The sequence below is a fragment of the Saccoglossus kowalevskii genome, chromosome 16 (assembly GCF_978046115.1).
Source record: "Saccoglossus kowalevskii chromosome 16, keSacKowa6.1, whole genome shotgun sequence".
In the NCBI taxonomy this organism is placed as follows: domain Eukaryota; kingdom Metazoa; phylum Hemichordata; class Enteropneusta; family Harrimaniidae; genus Saccoglossus; species Saccoglossus kowalevskii.
In genome coordinates this window covers 13,344,926-13,363,130 of record NC_140656.1, presented here as the reverse complement: position 1 = coordinate 13,363,130, position 18,205 = coordinate 13,344,926, and the positions used below count along the sequence as shown (strand labels likewise).

Genomic DNA, 18,205 nt, shown 5'->3' with positions numbered 1-18,205 from the left:
GGTAAAGGTCATGAGCCGATGACATCGAATTAGACAGGGCTTGTCATTTCTGATCACTAGCATAACATGCACAGATCAGCAAAGGTGAAAGTCGGACACTTAAATAAATATTAGTTGTTAAGCACGATTATCTTCATATATGTATTAATTCAGTTACGGTGAAAGTCCAAAGATGATTACAGAGAACATACAATCAGAGACCTCACAATCCATTTATCATGTCAGTGCTACATGAACTGCGACATGGTGACAGTAATTAGTAGTTATTATACAGTGGTTTTGCGTCGTATTCATGGACAATATTTCTAGTCGGGATAATACACAGGTTGATTATAGAATAACTATGAGTTCCCATCGCATCGTATTTGTCAATATAGGTGTGGGCACTTTAAGCGTAATGTTGCGTTCATTCTTAGCGCTTATCTGTGGATCATTTTATAGTTGATCATGGGAGAAATTCAAGACTGTTTACATCAATGACGTAAATGTCCGATTTTGACTGAAATACACGTATTCAATGACAAGAATAGTTGAATAATAAAATGATTCCACACGCACGCCTGTCACCAATCTGATGTGGTACCCGCATACACGTATGACATGACAATTGCATTCAATTGTCTATGTCAATACGTGTTAACTTTCCCATGCTTATTACTTTAATGTTCACATTCCTACACCTATATGTAATATCTAATGTATTGTTTAAAGCCTAAACCATATTAACACTTTTATACACGCCGTGTCAAACGTCACCATGACTGTCTAGCACTCCTTATTTGGCATGTTAGTAAGTTCTAACCAACCACGTTGACTTGTGCTAGGCGTCGTAGTGACGTCACGATATCACGTGGTTTCACTTATAAATAGGGGGACTGATGAGAAAGAGGGAGCTGAGGTTATAGCGGAGGGTATACGGGAGCGGAGGTTATACGGGAGGTCTGTCTCTAGGCGTGGCTGTAAAGCCATCGCCTGGAAACCAAGTTTACACTTCACTGTATTATCACTGTATCTGATGTCTCCACGAATAAATATCCTGATTGTATCACCACTACCCTCAACAGTTTAAAATATGAGTCTGTTACACGCCAATAGACCTAAGACGAAATGGCCATAGGACATCTCGTCGAGAGAGAAAGTGCCGCGAGACTTCGTTTAGGAAATACCGTTCCAACTACCATGGTTGCATAGATAAGGGAAATATTTAATGTCAATGAACATTAAACGAGTCTCACGAAACTCTCAGCAAGCTGTCGACGGCCGTTTGCGTCTACCAACAAATATTCTATCACCAAATGATGTTATACACTTCCGTTGTGTTCGTGCTCATATTTATGGCATCTTGCAGTGCCAGCATTTACGTTTTCATCGCATTGTTCAATTATAATGCGAATATTACTGATAAGATTTATATAGACTCACGATGTTACCACGAATTATTCATTAAAATATTGAACTTTCAGTAGGCCAAACAACCACAGCGACTGAGAAATGCAATTACATTCGGCATCGTACATTTGCTCAACCAAGTCATGGGCCTTGTGAAGACACGGTATTTACTGTGACATTACATGTTATACGTCCCGTAGAGAATATGTTGAGACTTGATAATCCGCGTTATTTACACTCTGGAGTGACTTACATAATAATACATATCATCATCATCCTGTGAACTAGGGGGATGTTAATGAATTGCAGGTTGATGCAATGTGGTGTAGTATTGTGAGGGTGTGGTGTGGTCTAGTCATGTATAGTCTAGTCTAGGCTTGTGTAGTATAGTCTAGTCTAGTATAGTGATGGTTAAGTAATAACTCAAAGAGAATATCCATAAATAGCAATCTTCTTTCCGATTGCTTCGTATATAATTCTAAGAAAAAATAAACCATAAAAAAAAGTAAAAATTGTCCTCAAATCGACAATTTCGTGGTGCGGTGACCATATTTCTAATTTATATTTAGAAAGTGTAAAATAGAAAACACATAAGTATGAAGAGAATCTGACGTTGTCTGTTATTTATTTGACATAAATAACAACTATAGAGCCTTTCAATGCCGCCTTCTGCGACTAACTGGCGCCTTGCGATGTCAAATTCTGTAAGTATTATTGAGTCCAGTAGATGTACGTTTGACAGCTAATACAATTACTATTATGCTTACGAACGACTACTCCCGCATAAAGGATTGCTGATTTACCTTGGTGATATTTTAGTTGTCAATACATAGAAATATACATGATAATAACTAGCAATATTTCATATCAAATTACTAGTTATGTCATGTGTACAATTTTGATGAAAATCACGCGATCGTATTTCTACATTTACATATTATAATTATAATTATAATTATAATTATATTATATATCTGATTATAATATCTGAAAATCCGATAGCATTCTGAAAATATAATTGATCTCATGGTAACACTATTATTAGCTAACAATGTGAACACATCATCATGGTGCGTCTTCCCTTTGAAAAAATTGTTGTATTGTTACATTTTATTTTTATTCAGGAAGCTAGTTGAGCTTTTGCTCTCGTCATTACGATGCATAATAAGTTCGTGCCTTTAATTTATTGAAGGTTAATTGAAATGCAAAAGCCGAATATAGAACATTAAAGATAAAAATTGTTGTTGTTTTTTGCAGAAAGTTAAATTGACTGCAGAACGGAGAAGGTACTTCTGAAAACAATTTAAAAAAAAACATCCGAGGCAAACGCCTCTGATTTATATACTTAATATGCTAACTAAAATATTCCATTATCTTGTCACGAAAAATTCATAATTTCTTTTTAAAAGTGTTTTTTAACATGGCTATGCCAAACATTTCTCAGCAAAATGTTCATTGACGTGTGAGTGATTTTGGCAATAACGTTTTTAAAACTAACATTCATGTAACATAATGTTTGGCGAATCTGCTAATGATACCCATGTCAACAAACGACCATGGTCTTCTTTTCGGGGATCAATACTAAGAGAAGCAAATTTGAACAACACGTGACCATTGTCATAATAATTTGAAGGTCTGGATAATTATTAGTATTTAATGCAAATATAGTTTGATAAATATTAACGTTTCCGAACAAAATATTGAGTGATATTCGGGAAAAATAATGAACAAAATATATTGCTTTCGTTCATTGACCGCCAAGATTCCCGTCTGATAAATGACATAATACCTGTACGTTTGTATAAATCTGATTTATATATTTTAAAAGTTTCGGCTTGTTGAGCAGTTGTAATTGGTCTCCACCTCAGAAATGACAACTCATCACATTCTCAGAAATGACATTTCCATTTCAATCTAATTATCTAATCTAATATCATTCTCCGGAAAAGAAATATATTCAATTGAAAAAAAGTGACCAATAATGAATTACCCGTGTTTACCATCATGAAAAACAATCTTGATAATTTGTATTTGTGAAAGTCTTTCTTTCACATAATTAGTGGAATCAATGTCAGATTAAAATTATTTTAGATTTTTGGAGATATGTGAAGACCAATACAATTGCAAAGGGTTAGAGAGTCCTATATGTTGCGATATGACATAATTGATATGACCCTGGTAAACACGCGGCCATGTTTGATTTCATTGTAGACATGTCTAGTCCATTCTTCTTATCACCTCACAAAAATGTGACGAATAATCTAATAATATAATCCAAAATTTAAAACGGCCACCTTTAGGAATGCTGTAGGTCTTATGTAAGTAGACATGCCGTCTTTGTAGTTTGCATCCGTAATGGTGTTAAACACTGTAATAGTAATCTCTTATGTCATACGGTCGGTTAGACACGGAGCAGACGAAGACGATTATGCGCAATTATATATTAAATGTTAAATTAAAGTACACCCTCAGAATATGAAGTTGGCTGATTTTATACATTTTTCTGATGGGATTCTGCTTGTTACAAATCTACGAAATCTGTCAACAATCAACGGATCAGAGAAGCCATAGAAGCATTATTGTGCCATGAACATGGTTATGTTATAGATTTATGTTCATATATTATGAGGTTATTACGAGGATACCTCAAAGTATGCACGAAGACAGTACAACGAAAGTACCTAGCGACGCGCAGTGGAGGTCGATGCGATGACGTACTGTCTAAATTTGGCAAAGTTTAGAACAGAATCAGCGAACTTCTTTGTATGGAATTCGGTCAAACTCCGGTGGCAGCCATGTTTGTTTTTATTATTAGAGGACGCTTATGCACGTAATCATTCCATATTTGGAATTCACATTTCCTTATATATGGTAGGATGAAAATACCGCAAAATTACGGCACGCTGTAACTGATGGCGTTACGGTGACAGGTGTATAATAATATATATATATATTATGTGTTATTTCGAGTGAAACACAAAGTAATGATGAATTAGACCGTCAGTACCTCAACAATCGATGTGTCAATTAATTGCTAACGACGGAGAGTTTACGCCAATCAACTTTGAAGTTCAGGACGTACTAGAGTTATTTCGTTATTGGCAATAACCAACACATACATGCATACTGCATTTTTACGCGACAGCGACCACTTTATGACGCTATTTCAGTGTTACTTACAACTTAGTATGACAAATATGGTGTTCCCTATTTTTCTGATTTGTTTTTATTATTTGAGCCCAGATAGCAATATCAGTCTTGCGTGCTTCACTGATTCACACACATATTCAATATATCGTATTATATTGGCAGTGATCAATGACTTGTCCATGCACTTGTATTACACAAATCTAATTAATAACAAATATAAATGCACTTGGTGAGTTTATTAGACTATTAATACGCACCAGTTGACGTGATTCCAACTCATACGTTCCAGTGAACACGTTTATATATAGAAATGCGTTCAATTAAATCACCCCCGAATGCAGTATATTTGGCAGTGTCGTTGTAAACGAATACATCGGTTTATCATTTCAAAGTCGATTTATCATACCAAGGCAGTGTTGGGATTGTCTTGTTTTGTCAATTTACCTGAAGACTTCGCTGTTGTCTTAAGTGTGCGTCCCCGCGAGACTCTGTAAGTTAAATGCAAAGCTAAAATAACTTATTTTTCTTCAAAAACGTGCTTTTAATCAGTATTCCTATTACTCAAACACTCATCGTATTGACAGAGAGATGTATCTGACATATGGTTTTCAGTGACAACATTTCTCTGAGCATCTGTCTTCTCGATGTTCGATTACCTGCCCTGCTATCACTCAGACCATGTTATCAGTAAATCTAATCATGCGTTCTAAAAATCCAATATACATAACATTCTATATTCATGTCGGAGAACATTGTCTGCTAAGTTTGAACTTTGTATGAATGAAGCATGTTATTGCATGTAATTGGGTCATGTACATTTCACTGTTCATAGAAAAGCGAGCAGCTCTCATGTTTCAATCAGTTATCACAGAATATGTACTTTATACTTTATGCGACCATGTGGACGATCATCATTGGAAAAATTCCGCAATATCAGAATGCGCATGCGTATGTCCTCTCGTTGAAGGTCATCGGGGTTGGGTAACAAATGAGTTATTAATGCCGCCACTGTACGTGCCATGGTAATTTCAAACTGTATATTAAAAATGTGAGATTGGGGCAAAAAGACGAAACTGTTATAATAAAATCATCACTATAACAGTCCAATATTTCATTATGGTGTAGATACATTGAAATATTACACATCATTATGTATTCTATCAGTGACGTCATAAGAAAACGTATCCAAGGCAACGGATGGATGGGTTAATACAGAAATTTATGAAATGTAATTCACTTGTGTTTTGTATGTTATATGTACTATTATGCGAATATAATGTTTGGATAGCAAGTATATTAACACAGTATATTTTAATAAATCATTGTACCGCATATACCCGTGTGATGATTACCATCATAAAAAATAAACGAGATTGGATTTGATATAGCAGATGCAATTTGCAAAAAGCGCATTTGAAATTGACGATCAAACCAATTGCTACTATATCTATATTAACTCATTCAGTTTTACAAGATTGATTTATCGTATGTTTCATACACACGTCTTTGAGTCTTCGCAAACGATGTGAACTTTGTGTGCGAGAAGTTATATTGCCAATAGATGAACTGAGATGAACTATTTCCATAATTAACCTTATGCCCACGCCTTGTCCCACGTTTATTTATAACTATAACATCAAAGATTTAACCGGTTGTCTAATATTTCTTTTTGAAGAAAATATATAATATTGATCACAATCTCTGAAATGTACATCTACCCATGAGTCTATAAATCATTACACAATGATATATTACGATTTTTTACTTCGAAGTAAAATTTAAGCAATTAAAAAAAAAACCACTGTATTGTGAAAAAACGGCATAATTCTGAAAACGAGTGCGTACCAAGTAAATCTATAAAGAATTAACGGTATCGGGTAAATTGAAATAGAGTATACACAGTCAAGGCTGTATATACGTTTTCCTAATCATCTCGGCTAGTATAAATTACAGCCAGGATGACAATTATTTCCGATCTGGGAAAGATTAATCTTTATAAGAGTGAGATTAATCTTTATAACAAAAACCTGTTTGATGTGCATGCAAGCATACAGTTTCCACGAGACTGTTATTGGCAGTGGCGAAAAAACAAACTTGATGTAAGTGTTATAAAATATATAGTGAGGTTAAATTTCTTTACCCCAGTCAACACGGTATAAGTAAATTCCAAAAGTAGCAAAATGCTTTTTTTTCATATTTAAAGAAAAAGCTGCCCTGTACTGGCGTTTTGATTTTGCCAGCTTTTATTTTAATGTCCTTTGTAAAGTTTACAAACCAGATGGACAATACTTACTGATTTTAGTTTTCTTCAGTGATCAAATGTACTCGCGCATCGGCATAAATTAGAACAAGGGGACTACGCAAAACACAAGCATACAACTAAGGAGTATTAATGTATCTTGGCCGTGACATTTAGCAAACCTATTATAATTCACTCTAAATGATTTAAGGAACACTTGCACAGTAACCGCCACACAGACTGATACACTCACGGACAGACGCATAAATCATAGGTTTCACCTTGACCCGTTTATCTCGGAGACCGGTAAATTGCCATTTACATTACCAAACTGGACGTTATTTTAATTACAATGTACATTAAAAGTTAATCAAGATAAATTCGCCAAGCCGTTTATTGGATTAACTAATATGTTGTAATAGAGCAAAGGGACATCACATGGCTCGTTAAACAGCAATTCTGCCTTGTTTTACGGCTCTCAATTATGTAAATACAACATCGGTGTTATATAGCTGATTATTCGGGGAAAACATAGTAGATTGTTTTGTATATGTTAAGAGGTCGAAGTGCCTATCTTAGAATCCATGGTTAACAACGTTATCTATATTATACATTGATATATTCTTTTCTTTTATCTACACGCTGTTCATTCAACCATATGTTATTATTCTAAGAAAGCCATAAACAGTGAAAATCAAGTGTTGATGCAGAAAAAAATAAAAAAAGCGTGCATTGGTTAATTGTTTATTTTTGTATAGAACATACGATTGTCTTTGCTATAAGGTATTGTTGTATTGTTATAAAGGTATTGTTGTAAATATCACTAATTCTCGACATTCTTGTTCAACACAGGACGAAAGAAATCAAATAATGACGACGAGTGTTTGGATCAAGCAGGTAAGTAGACGCAATATGTAATTGATTTGTAGACATCTGTAGGCTGAATGAGCTTCATTTGAATTGTAACATAGATTGTATGTTTGTCTGTCTATTTTGGTAATCGTATGTCTGTTACATATATTTTAAAAAGCTTGTTATAAGCGATATGGCAACTGAAACCTTATGTATTTAAGCAGCGCCTCATCAGTTACATCACTTTTACATCGAGGAACTCCCATCGATTGACGAGTATACGTTAGTGACTTGGAAGGTACATTCTGAAAACCAATCGCTATAAATGCAGTCTGTCTTCTATACAAAATAACTCGCTTTCAAAAACGTAAACCAAAGTATTACAATTGGTGTGAATTCAATTAGATGCAGATGGGATCATCAAATACACATATTTATAGTAAAGTATGATTTACCCGATGGAATATAAAACGAATATATTCACTAAGTGTATTTCCTGATGAGCCGCTGCTATAGCAGTCACGTGTCAGGACGGCTATACAACGTATCGATATTATTACGTGCGTGTCAGTCCATGTGTATTCCGGTAATGAGTTTCTGGTATCACTGAACCGATTCCTATTTGGTAGTGAATAAAAATAGATATTACGCGTGACGTGATGAGAAGATAACCTCTTATCAGTTCCAGGGTGTTATCACCGCGCACCCGATAACAGATCCCTAGTTAATAGTCTTTATTTGTTTGTAATCCGTAAGCAATGAACACGATAAGCATGCATTTCACACTTCAGTAATTGTATTTGATTCGAAAGGTGTTCGGAAATAGTTGTAAATTACACTCCTTTCAGACCCGTGTTTCGTATTGTCAGATACATCTAGCGAACAATACATTTTTTTATTGGAAGTCTGCGAAATGTGTTTAATTTCTTTCACTTCGGTGAACAACATAATCAGTATAGCGGTGGAACAAAATGCATATCTGTTTCCCCTTATGAAATTCAATGTTTTGCCTTATTGATTAGTATTCTATGATATCATATTAAAAAACTGTTATACATGAAAATATATATATTTATGTGACAACAATGACAAAAAAATCAACAGTTGTTAATATGTGACACATTAACCCATAGGATCTTCATTTATGTGAAATGGGAACCATCACATAAACTTACAACATCGATTTACCACATTTAGGATGTCACAGTGTTACCAACCTTAATGAATTGAATGTTGGAATGTTTAGAACTGCTGATTCTTTAAACCGCGTTACATCACAGCTAAGCTGGTTTATAAGTCCGAGTCTAGTTTACCTTTTCTACTTTAACTTCCCATACTTTTGAAATCACGTAATATTAAATAATAATTTTGTTTATTTTGTATATTATACACACTTTTCTAGATTTCTGTACTTGCTTCAAGTAAAATAAATAAAAAAAAATGAACAAACAAATAAATTATTAAATAGTTTATGGTTTATCTTGATATATATTTCATAGTATGTATATGTTTGATATAATATTAATATTTATTTTATTTTCATACCCGCAGCATTGTTCATTATTTTTTGGCGATTCCTATTTATGCATGTGCCTGTCTTGCTAACAAATAAACAAATATTATAAAATATGCAAACTGGACATAATTAAAATAAAAAAGACAAATGGAATACGGAAACAGTTAAAATTAATTAACACAATTCCCTTGGATCTACGTGAAAGATTATCAACAAGAAAGCCATTGCCCCATTTGTTTGTTTATTCTGTGAATGCACCGTGTTTCTATAGCAACAATGTAATCTAATGACACTTGAATTTACATATTGCTGATACTTTGTGAACAGATTTATCTTTATGGGCTGGATACGATTCTTGCGGCTCGTCCGATAACAATTCATACAGGTTTACGATTCATAAAGGTTTTATCATATACTTTATAGGTCTAAATATTACGTGCAATTGTTTCGAGCTACTGACATCACCAAGACGCGCGAGTGTTCAAACATTCGGTCGTTATCGCATTCTTTTGATTTAGAACGCGTAATCTCTCAAATGTGGTTAAATTTCGGTCCTAATTATTGTTTGTATCCGACAGCTAGTTGCAAAAAATGTCATGTAATGTGTCGGTAACTGAAATAAGGTTAAACAAGGGAAAGGAAAAAACAGGGGAAGTTCAACTGTTTTTGAAGCTCTAAATAATGACACAATGTATTAGGTACTACATTTAAAAAGGGGCCACGTAGCATGGCGGTTTTTAATAGTTTGACGCATGTTAGTTAATACATAGACAATATAACGTATTCCCATGAACTCCTGCGCGTGTGATTCGAACCGACCCTTCTTCATCAAACTGTACTGATCATCTTCAGTTATACACTTCCATACTTTCAGCGTCGATATTTTTCTTATCTGAAGTTAATCATTAACATAGACAATGTCTCCGAGGGGTTGGCTATATTCTAAAAGACGAACGACTACACATCCGCACAATGTTGTTCACTTATACATCAAGGATTTCACACATCTACGTAATTTTTCGTCGGTAGAGGGTGCGCTTAGTTTACCGATTTGACGCATTATGCATTTCCGGCGTTTGGATGAACTCGCTTGAGAATTCCGGATAATTGCTCAGTGAATCTGTCTAATGACCCGATGTGAACTTCGTCGCATGGAACTAACTTAAATGGCGGCAGTCGTCACGCCGCGTCCTGTTCAATATGGGACTCATAGCGACGAATACAACGCGTGTAAAATACATTGTTTGTTTACATGGAATTCAAACACGCGCCGCGCGACGACCTCTGCCCTTCTAGTCACGTTTATCCTATGCCAATTTCACTAACAGAATCAACACTGATACTAAAAACAAAAACACCAGTTGCAAGGTCGATAGTTAAATAAACGTATTATCGACAAAAAAACCAAAAGATATACTCACCTTTGACATTGCAGTCCTGTTAAAAGTCGGTTACAACATAAAACTCCCGCTTCACGCTTTTAAATTCAAAACAAAGAGCAAAGATGCATCTCCACTGAGAAGACGGGTCGCGGTGTGTGTGTAGTAGTAGTTTTACTAGTTTTAATAATGTAATACAGTGCGTTTCACTAAACAAACAAGTTCAGGGAAAACGGTATATGTAGAAGTACGTTTACAGACAAAATTATAGTGTCCTCTTTCAGTAAGTTTTATCTCAAAAACGTGAAACAGACTAGACAACGATTACTTTAATGTCACTACTATACTGCCCATCTCGTTTTTATTATGAACACACCAAATACATCGTGGTTGAAATAAATAATTAAATACTCGATTACACGCATCAGTAGTTAGCTTATATGCATATATATATATCCATATTGATGACGTAGAAAGTTTTCGGAGGTATTCAAAATGTTTGACAAGATCGTAAGTCTTGGTTACAACGCGTACATAGGTTGTATAATTATATCTGTGAATTATACTGAATTATCGATTACCGTGTAGGCTATTAGAGTTTGTCTATGTGTGGTATGAATGACGTTCGAGGTGGCTTCTACAAAGCATTGAATTATTGAAATCGAAATCGAATTATTTGTGCAACTGAAGGTTATATTCGCCCTTGTAGTAATGTTATATTTGGTCCATGAACGTATTACATCACGGCAAATTAGAACTGCCCAGACCAGAAACACTTACTGGTGCCATCTTAGAGTTTTTTCTTTTATTTAAAAAAAGCAATAAGCATCGCTTCAGACTTTAGTTCAAGGTTGATTTAATTCACTCGTGAAGTGATTCAGAATGAAGTGTTCACATAAACGTGAAAATACCCTGTAGTGATTGCAACCTTCACTTAAATCTCTTGTCAAGTTTAGTTCCAATCTGTTCGGGAAAAAATGTGAGCCCAATCAGGTCAACATACAATTTGAGAGACTGTTTAAGTTTCTTGAGACATCAATATACTTACTTTCAATCCGTATCCTTCATGGACATTACAGACAAAATCGACTAATGGAGGGAGGGACGAGCTTACGGGAGCTGTTTTCAAACATAGGCGGCGATAAGTAAAATGGTGGGCCAAAACAAGCCAGAAAAATTCTAATTTACTATAATTTTAAATAATTCTAATTGCACCCAGAAAACTTATGTAATTTGAAATCCCAAAATCCGATTTACAGATTGTTAGTTGACGGTTCACTACTTTCAAGTAGGCACTAAATTCTCTACATAGTATCTTGATGGACATGTTCGCTTTAATTGTTGAAATACTTATTCCGATGGAGAATCCAATTGATCTGTTAATTCGACTACCCTAAGCTTATCAATGTGACTAAAATGCATGACGTCACAAGTCTCGACTCTTTGCAGAAACCTCGTAGAGCATTCGCAGAGACTGCTAAAGTAGTTCATTTAGTTTTAACTTGTATAGGAGCTTACCTGAAGGGTTTCAAGACATACAGGAAAAAAAAGATGTGAAAAACTGTCATTATTTGGGGGGAGGGTTAATTTTACGCTTTCCATGTTTGTGGATGCTTTCAACTGTCGGTTTGTCACGACCTCTTAGCAGGCTAACCGTTACTAGCCAAATTGCATATTTGTACTTAACTCACAACTTCGCTCTCATTCTAAAATAAATTAAAATTTAAAAAAAATCACAAAATCAAAATCAAAGTAAAATAATAAAATAAAAGGGCATTAATAACAAAAGTAATAACAAATAAAATTAAAATAAGTTTATAGCCAAAATAATTAAAGCCCGTACACTACATCAGATTTTAATCAGATTGGACTGAGACTTGTTGAAAGATCAAACATATAATTGTAGGTTGGTTACAGAATCCTATAACCAAACAAGCATTGTACTGTGTATTAGAGTGCGACGACTTATGAATAAACTGCTATCCTTCGTTTGACCTTTAACATTTGTCGTCAATCATCGGAACTGTTTGTTGAGGGCGTACCTTTCAGCATGTCACGACTACATCATGACCAGGGGAAGTTTGTCGGACATTCGAAAGGCACGTGTTCTTGTCGTGGTTCACAGACGCTCATAATCGGCATGCAATATTTGTACCACATATCTCTCATTCAATTAATCATGTACATTAATGGTCACGTGACATTACACGTTTTACTCCAGCTAAAATACCCCGGATGTACCTATTCTATACCGTGCTATCGAATATGCATGAATTAAAAAAAATAAGTCGGTCATTTAACACCAGAAAATGTACAGTTGTATATCCTTGGAACCGCCTGTGGTTGACCCAGACAGTAAAACGTTTTAGTAGTGTTGACGTCATGAAAATAATCCGTTTACTAATAGTGATGTGTACACCAGCTTATACATGAATGCGAATCGTTCACTTTCCGCTGACGTCATACTCTAATTATTGAAATTAAACGAGTGATGTTGATTTCTAAATAAATGTCGAAGCTGCTTTAAAATTACGAGCATAAAATCAACAGTGTCAAGAATTAAAAATTGACCTCTGAGGTGGTCGCGGTGGCGACCTATGTAAATAAACGTACGCAGTATTTGCCAATTTTGAATAATGTTCTATTTTTGGTACCGAAATTGAAACTGTCCAGATTACGATCACTTACGTTTGTCGTATCTCCACTCATAGTATTAGTGAACGAGTTTATTAGGTCGTCATCCGTCTGGCATTATTAATATTAGTCCCGCGTCAATCTGCTTTGAATTAGAATTTGTTTACATGCTATTTTTATTTTTAATACAACACTATTCAATCAACCAAATTATTATTAATCTCTTCATTTTTATCTCCCACAGGAATGGCACGATTACCGACTACAGTGGAACCCTGCAAACTATAGTGGGATTACAACAATACCCGTGCCACAAGACGCTATATGGCGACCCGACACTGTTCTCTATAACTAGTATGTACTGAGCAATATACCAATACTAAACATTTCACATCAGATTTTATTTGTCTATATATATATATATATATATATATATATATATATATATATATATATATATATATATATATATATATATATATATATATATATATATATATATATATATATATATATATATATATATATATATATATATATATATATATATATTGGAATTAATTTAATTTTTTAGCACATAATCTTAGCTAAACTAGAGTCAACAGCATGGTGATCAGTAGTTTTATTTTATCGAAGGCGGAATTGTGCATGAAACTTTGAATAAGGATTACGGTTAAATTGAACGAAAACATGTTGGTTAGCAGGAAATGAAAAATAAAGTCGAAATCACAATGCGGCGGTCGCCATTGAAGGTTAACGTTGTGCATTACTTTGCTAATAATACTACTAATACTAATAATACATTAATTACAACGTCACAAGGAATGGGGGCGGTCACATGTTATGGCAACTCTCTTAAACTTACCATATTCAGATTAGCGGTCTGTCATAGTTATAAGCCAATCAGTGACATGGCCACAAACTGACCAGACACCAATAGAGAGCCGGCGCAAAGGTTACAAAGATGTGGCTGCCCCGCACGTTGCCAATTTCAAATACGGACTTTATACCCCCTGAGTCAAATCCCACAATGACACGTGATACGTGAATCCGAACTAACCGTGTTCTATGGGGGTAGTTTCTTTGTTTATTCAATGTTTTCTGTAATGCTAATTCATAATATTATAAGTATATCTCCACGGTTAATTACGAAACATATTAGTACGCGACCTTTACGTCTTGGAGATTATCGTAGGTAAAAACAAGGCTGTCCAAACGAACACTATTTCTATCAGTACCAAGTTTGGTCGACGATAAATTCTTTTTAACGTGGTTTGCTAAGACCCCCCTCCTCCCCAAGTTACATAAATAAACAGAAACTTCAACCTTCAAACCCCAAAGATAAACCATGTTCAAAGGAAATTACTCGAAGCAAAATCTGCTGTTCCCTATATTCGTGCCGCCACTGCCAATTGCTCAAAAACGTCGTACCTTCAAATTGCATTTGACAGGCGAAATAAGAATGCAAGGATACGTGTGCCGACAAAGAGGCATAAAAAGCCCGTTAGACGTGCACGTTGCCTTATTTTCAGGAACCAGGTTGTTTACGCAATGTGAGATGAAGATTCAATTACACAGTCAGTGACAATGAGGCTTGAAGCACACGAATGTGATAGCAAAAATATATATTCAAATTGCACCCGAATAAACGACATCACCTCGGTGAAAATATACCGGCATACGGGGACTGTTCAGCGAATTGATATTCTTAATAGCAACATGACGTTAATTTTTATAGCTGTTCACATGAATCATTGATATATTGAAACAGTTAAGAACTATTTCTATTTGCAAACGAATTGATATCTAGAACCCAATTTCGATGATTGTCTTCGCATTGTCCACGGCAGGATCGATATACATGGAATGGCGCACATGTTCTATTACCAGACCTTTTTCAATTACATCCGGAACGTTTGTCTCGCTTCACTACCAGAGGAATGTTTTTTGAAAGTTCTCCATGATTAAACCCCGCGGGTCTGGTCTTACGTAAGAAAATGTATACTTACGACCTCAGTATCACCCGTTTGTGGTGGCAGGTAAATGGAAACACTCGGGACAAGTTATCTGCCTTGAAGGCGTTACTAGAAGATTTCCCGGCTATTAATTGGACCTAATAAAAATAAAAACAATAGGCACTGGTTGAGACGTCCACTTGTTGGCGCTCCAATAAGTCTTATACGTATATAGGTGTATCACCAATATATGTATTTCAATGTATTCGAAATGTACAACGCTATTGTAGATGTCTGTATTTTCGCTGTAATTTCTCTATAGTCAATAAGTATTATATCTATAAATGTTATTACGACAAGAACATTGCGAAATATTTTATATAACGAAAACAGGTATTTTCGAAAAGATTTTTCCATTCACATTATACGTAATACTGACACGTTTAACATCATTTTTTTGTAGCGCCGAAGGAACGTATTGCGCCGATTTCGCCGCAAAAGCTATATTGAGCTACACTGGCAAAATATATCATGTACCGCCTGCTATTTTCAAAAGTCCATGCTCAATAGATATTGAGTATTTTCCGTTCGATGTACAACGTTGCCTAATGAAGTTTGGAACGTGGGCTTACAGCGGGAGTCAAATAAGGTTGGAAATCATGGAGGGGCACGCCGTGAAGGAGGATTTCTGGGAGAACGAAGAATGGGAGATTATAAACGCGCCTGGCAAGAACGTTTCTATGAAGTATCCATGTTGTACTGATACCTATTATCACGTGGTATACACGATGGTTCTCCGCAGGAGGTCTCTCTTTTACGTTGTGAATTTAATCGTTCCTTGCATCGTCATGGCAATGCTGATAATGTGTGTGTTTTGCCTACCCCCGGACAGCGGCGAGAAGATCTCGCTTAGTATATCCGTGCTGCTCGCGTTAACTGTGTTTCAACTACTGATGGCGGAAATCATGCCCCCAACGTCGTCAGCGACTCCCCTAGTCGGCAAATTCTTACTGTTTACAACGATATTAGTGTCCTCGTCCATTGTTGTGACCGTCGCCGTACTGAATCTTCACCACCGCTCTGCCAGCACGCACAGGATGCGGCCATGGGTGAAGAAATTGTTCATGCAATTTCTACCGAAAATGTTAAATATGAGCTACAAAAGAAAGCCGTGCAACTTTAAGACGATACGCAGGGCGTACCACTTGCATGAGATGGCAATGGACGTGGATATGCAAATGAAGCTTATGAATTTACAGGCACCCGAGTCTGAGGTGCGCTGCACGTCCAATGGAGTCCGACATTCTAAACCGAACTCAAAGCCACGAATGCCTGGAGGTGGAGACTACGCCCTCTTACAGGAAGTTAGATACATAACACATTACATGCGAAATGAGGAGAAAACCTTACAGGTAAGGAATTTCAAACACATTTTTATAATTGCTTAATACAGTATTATGAAGGTTTTTAGATTTTCTGTTATATTTGCGTTAGATCGCTTAATGGTATATCTTTGATAAACGAGAAATTATTTTATGATACGGATTAGTCGCGGGCGCATCGTCGAGCTACGTAAAGAGAAAATAAAACATAGCTCCGTTCGTATAGAAAATTTCTAGTGGATAATGAAACAGTATATCTTGGATTATATTATGAAATGTAAACACAAAAAATTGGGATACGGTATATTGAAAACCGATTCAATCAACGATCTGTTTTTCGCCATTAGTTCCTTGAATGGAGAACGTTTTACGCGTGATTTTTTTGCGTTTATAGATGTTTTACCGACAGCACATGCACGCGCGCGTTACTTGTCACTAGTAAATAATAATAAAAACATTTCGAGCAAATTCCAGCAAAAAGTAATAGAGTAAATTACGAACGTGCGTCTTTCATTATCACCTTGAATCAACTTTGTAACTTGCTATGATCACATTAAAGAGAAATCATGCGGCGACTGATCAAACTTGATTTCTTTTTACATTTGTACAGCTAGTAACGAAAGAATCAGTCAATTTATGAACTATCATGTTAGATACTGAAATGCATTTTGCCTCAGTTTGACTAAAACGACGATTTTTTTATTGTTAATGAATATTAATGCATGCTAATGAGACGATTATATCAGCTAATCACGACACGCCATTCTCCCTGCTTAAAACGTCACGGTTGCTCGCAGTATCATGGTGGATATGAGGCCAATGTGACGTATACAATGCGTGTAACATAATTTGTTTATTTACCCAAAATTCAAACACGCATTTCTTCGTTTCTAGTAGTATTTCAATTTTCATTTTATATCTGAACTTTTGCTACAACTTATTATTACATAAAAATATATTTTTATTTGTTTTAGGCCCGTGAAGATTGGCAGTACGTGGCAGTTGTACTGGATCGTCTTTTTCTCACCATATTCATAACGTGCTCTATCGTAGGTACGTGTGCGATTATGCTACCAGGTCCGCTGAATGCAAAAATCGATGTTGAAAACGAGGAGTGGCTGCCGTGATGAAAGAAAACTGTGTAAAACAGCGTTGCTACACTGTCCCACAACTTGTCTGACGATAATTCATCTTAGTTTCAATGACCTTGACTGACAAAAATAAACTCGAGTGAAGTTGCTGCCAAATATCAGTGACACAATTGTAGTCATCATAACTACATATGAACAGAAAACAGTCTGCTTAATCAACTGGTATTTGGTCGATATGTCTTCTGAAAGAAAATACTTCATTGCTATTGGAGGAAATAATTAACAACCCTAGAACAACCCAAACCAAGATGGCTGCCTGCAGTAGGTGTAAAATAACCGGCAGTAGTTGCATCACTTTTAGTCAGTATACACGCTGTTAGATATCATGCGAGACTTGAAACTGAAATAGGTTACAACTTTAAGTATATCGTCACTGACGTGATGACTACAACGGGTCTACAAATATTGATAGTAGTGAAAGCCTTGCCGTTGTCAGGGAGGAATCTGCCTGGTATATATCCATACATATGGACACGCCTCATATATTCATAGTGCTAGGATCTAGCCTGTACTGTTTATTTAATAAACACAGATAAACTACTGTCCTTGGGTTGACTA

The 18,205-nt window shown here is 35.6% G+C and overlaps 1 protein-coding gene across 1 annotated transcript in view; it reads left to right on the top strand.

Moving 5' to 3' along the window:
• Positions 1-17,998, top strand: part of LOC100372793 (neuronal acetylcholine receptor subunit alpha-2-like) — a 31,854-nt gene extending 13,856 nt beyond the window's left edge. Inside the window, exons 3-6 of the mRNA XM_085490876.1 lie at positions 7,631-7,675; positions 13,404-13,513; positions 15,578-16,526; positions 17,471-17,998. Coding sequence (XP_085347002.1) covers positions 7,631-7,675; positions 13,404-13,513; positions 15,578-16,526; positions 17,471-17,623 — 1,257 coding nt within the window. The 3' untranslated portion in view covers positions 17,624-17,998. The remainder of the gene's footprint in view (positions 1-7,630; positions 7,676-13,403; positions 13,514-15,577; positions 16,527-17,470) is intronic.
• Positions 17,999-18,205: the final 207 nt, after the last annotated feature.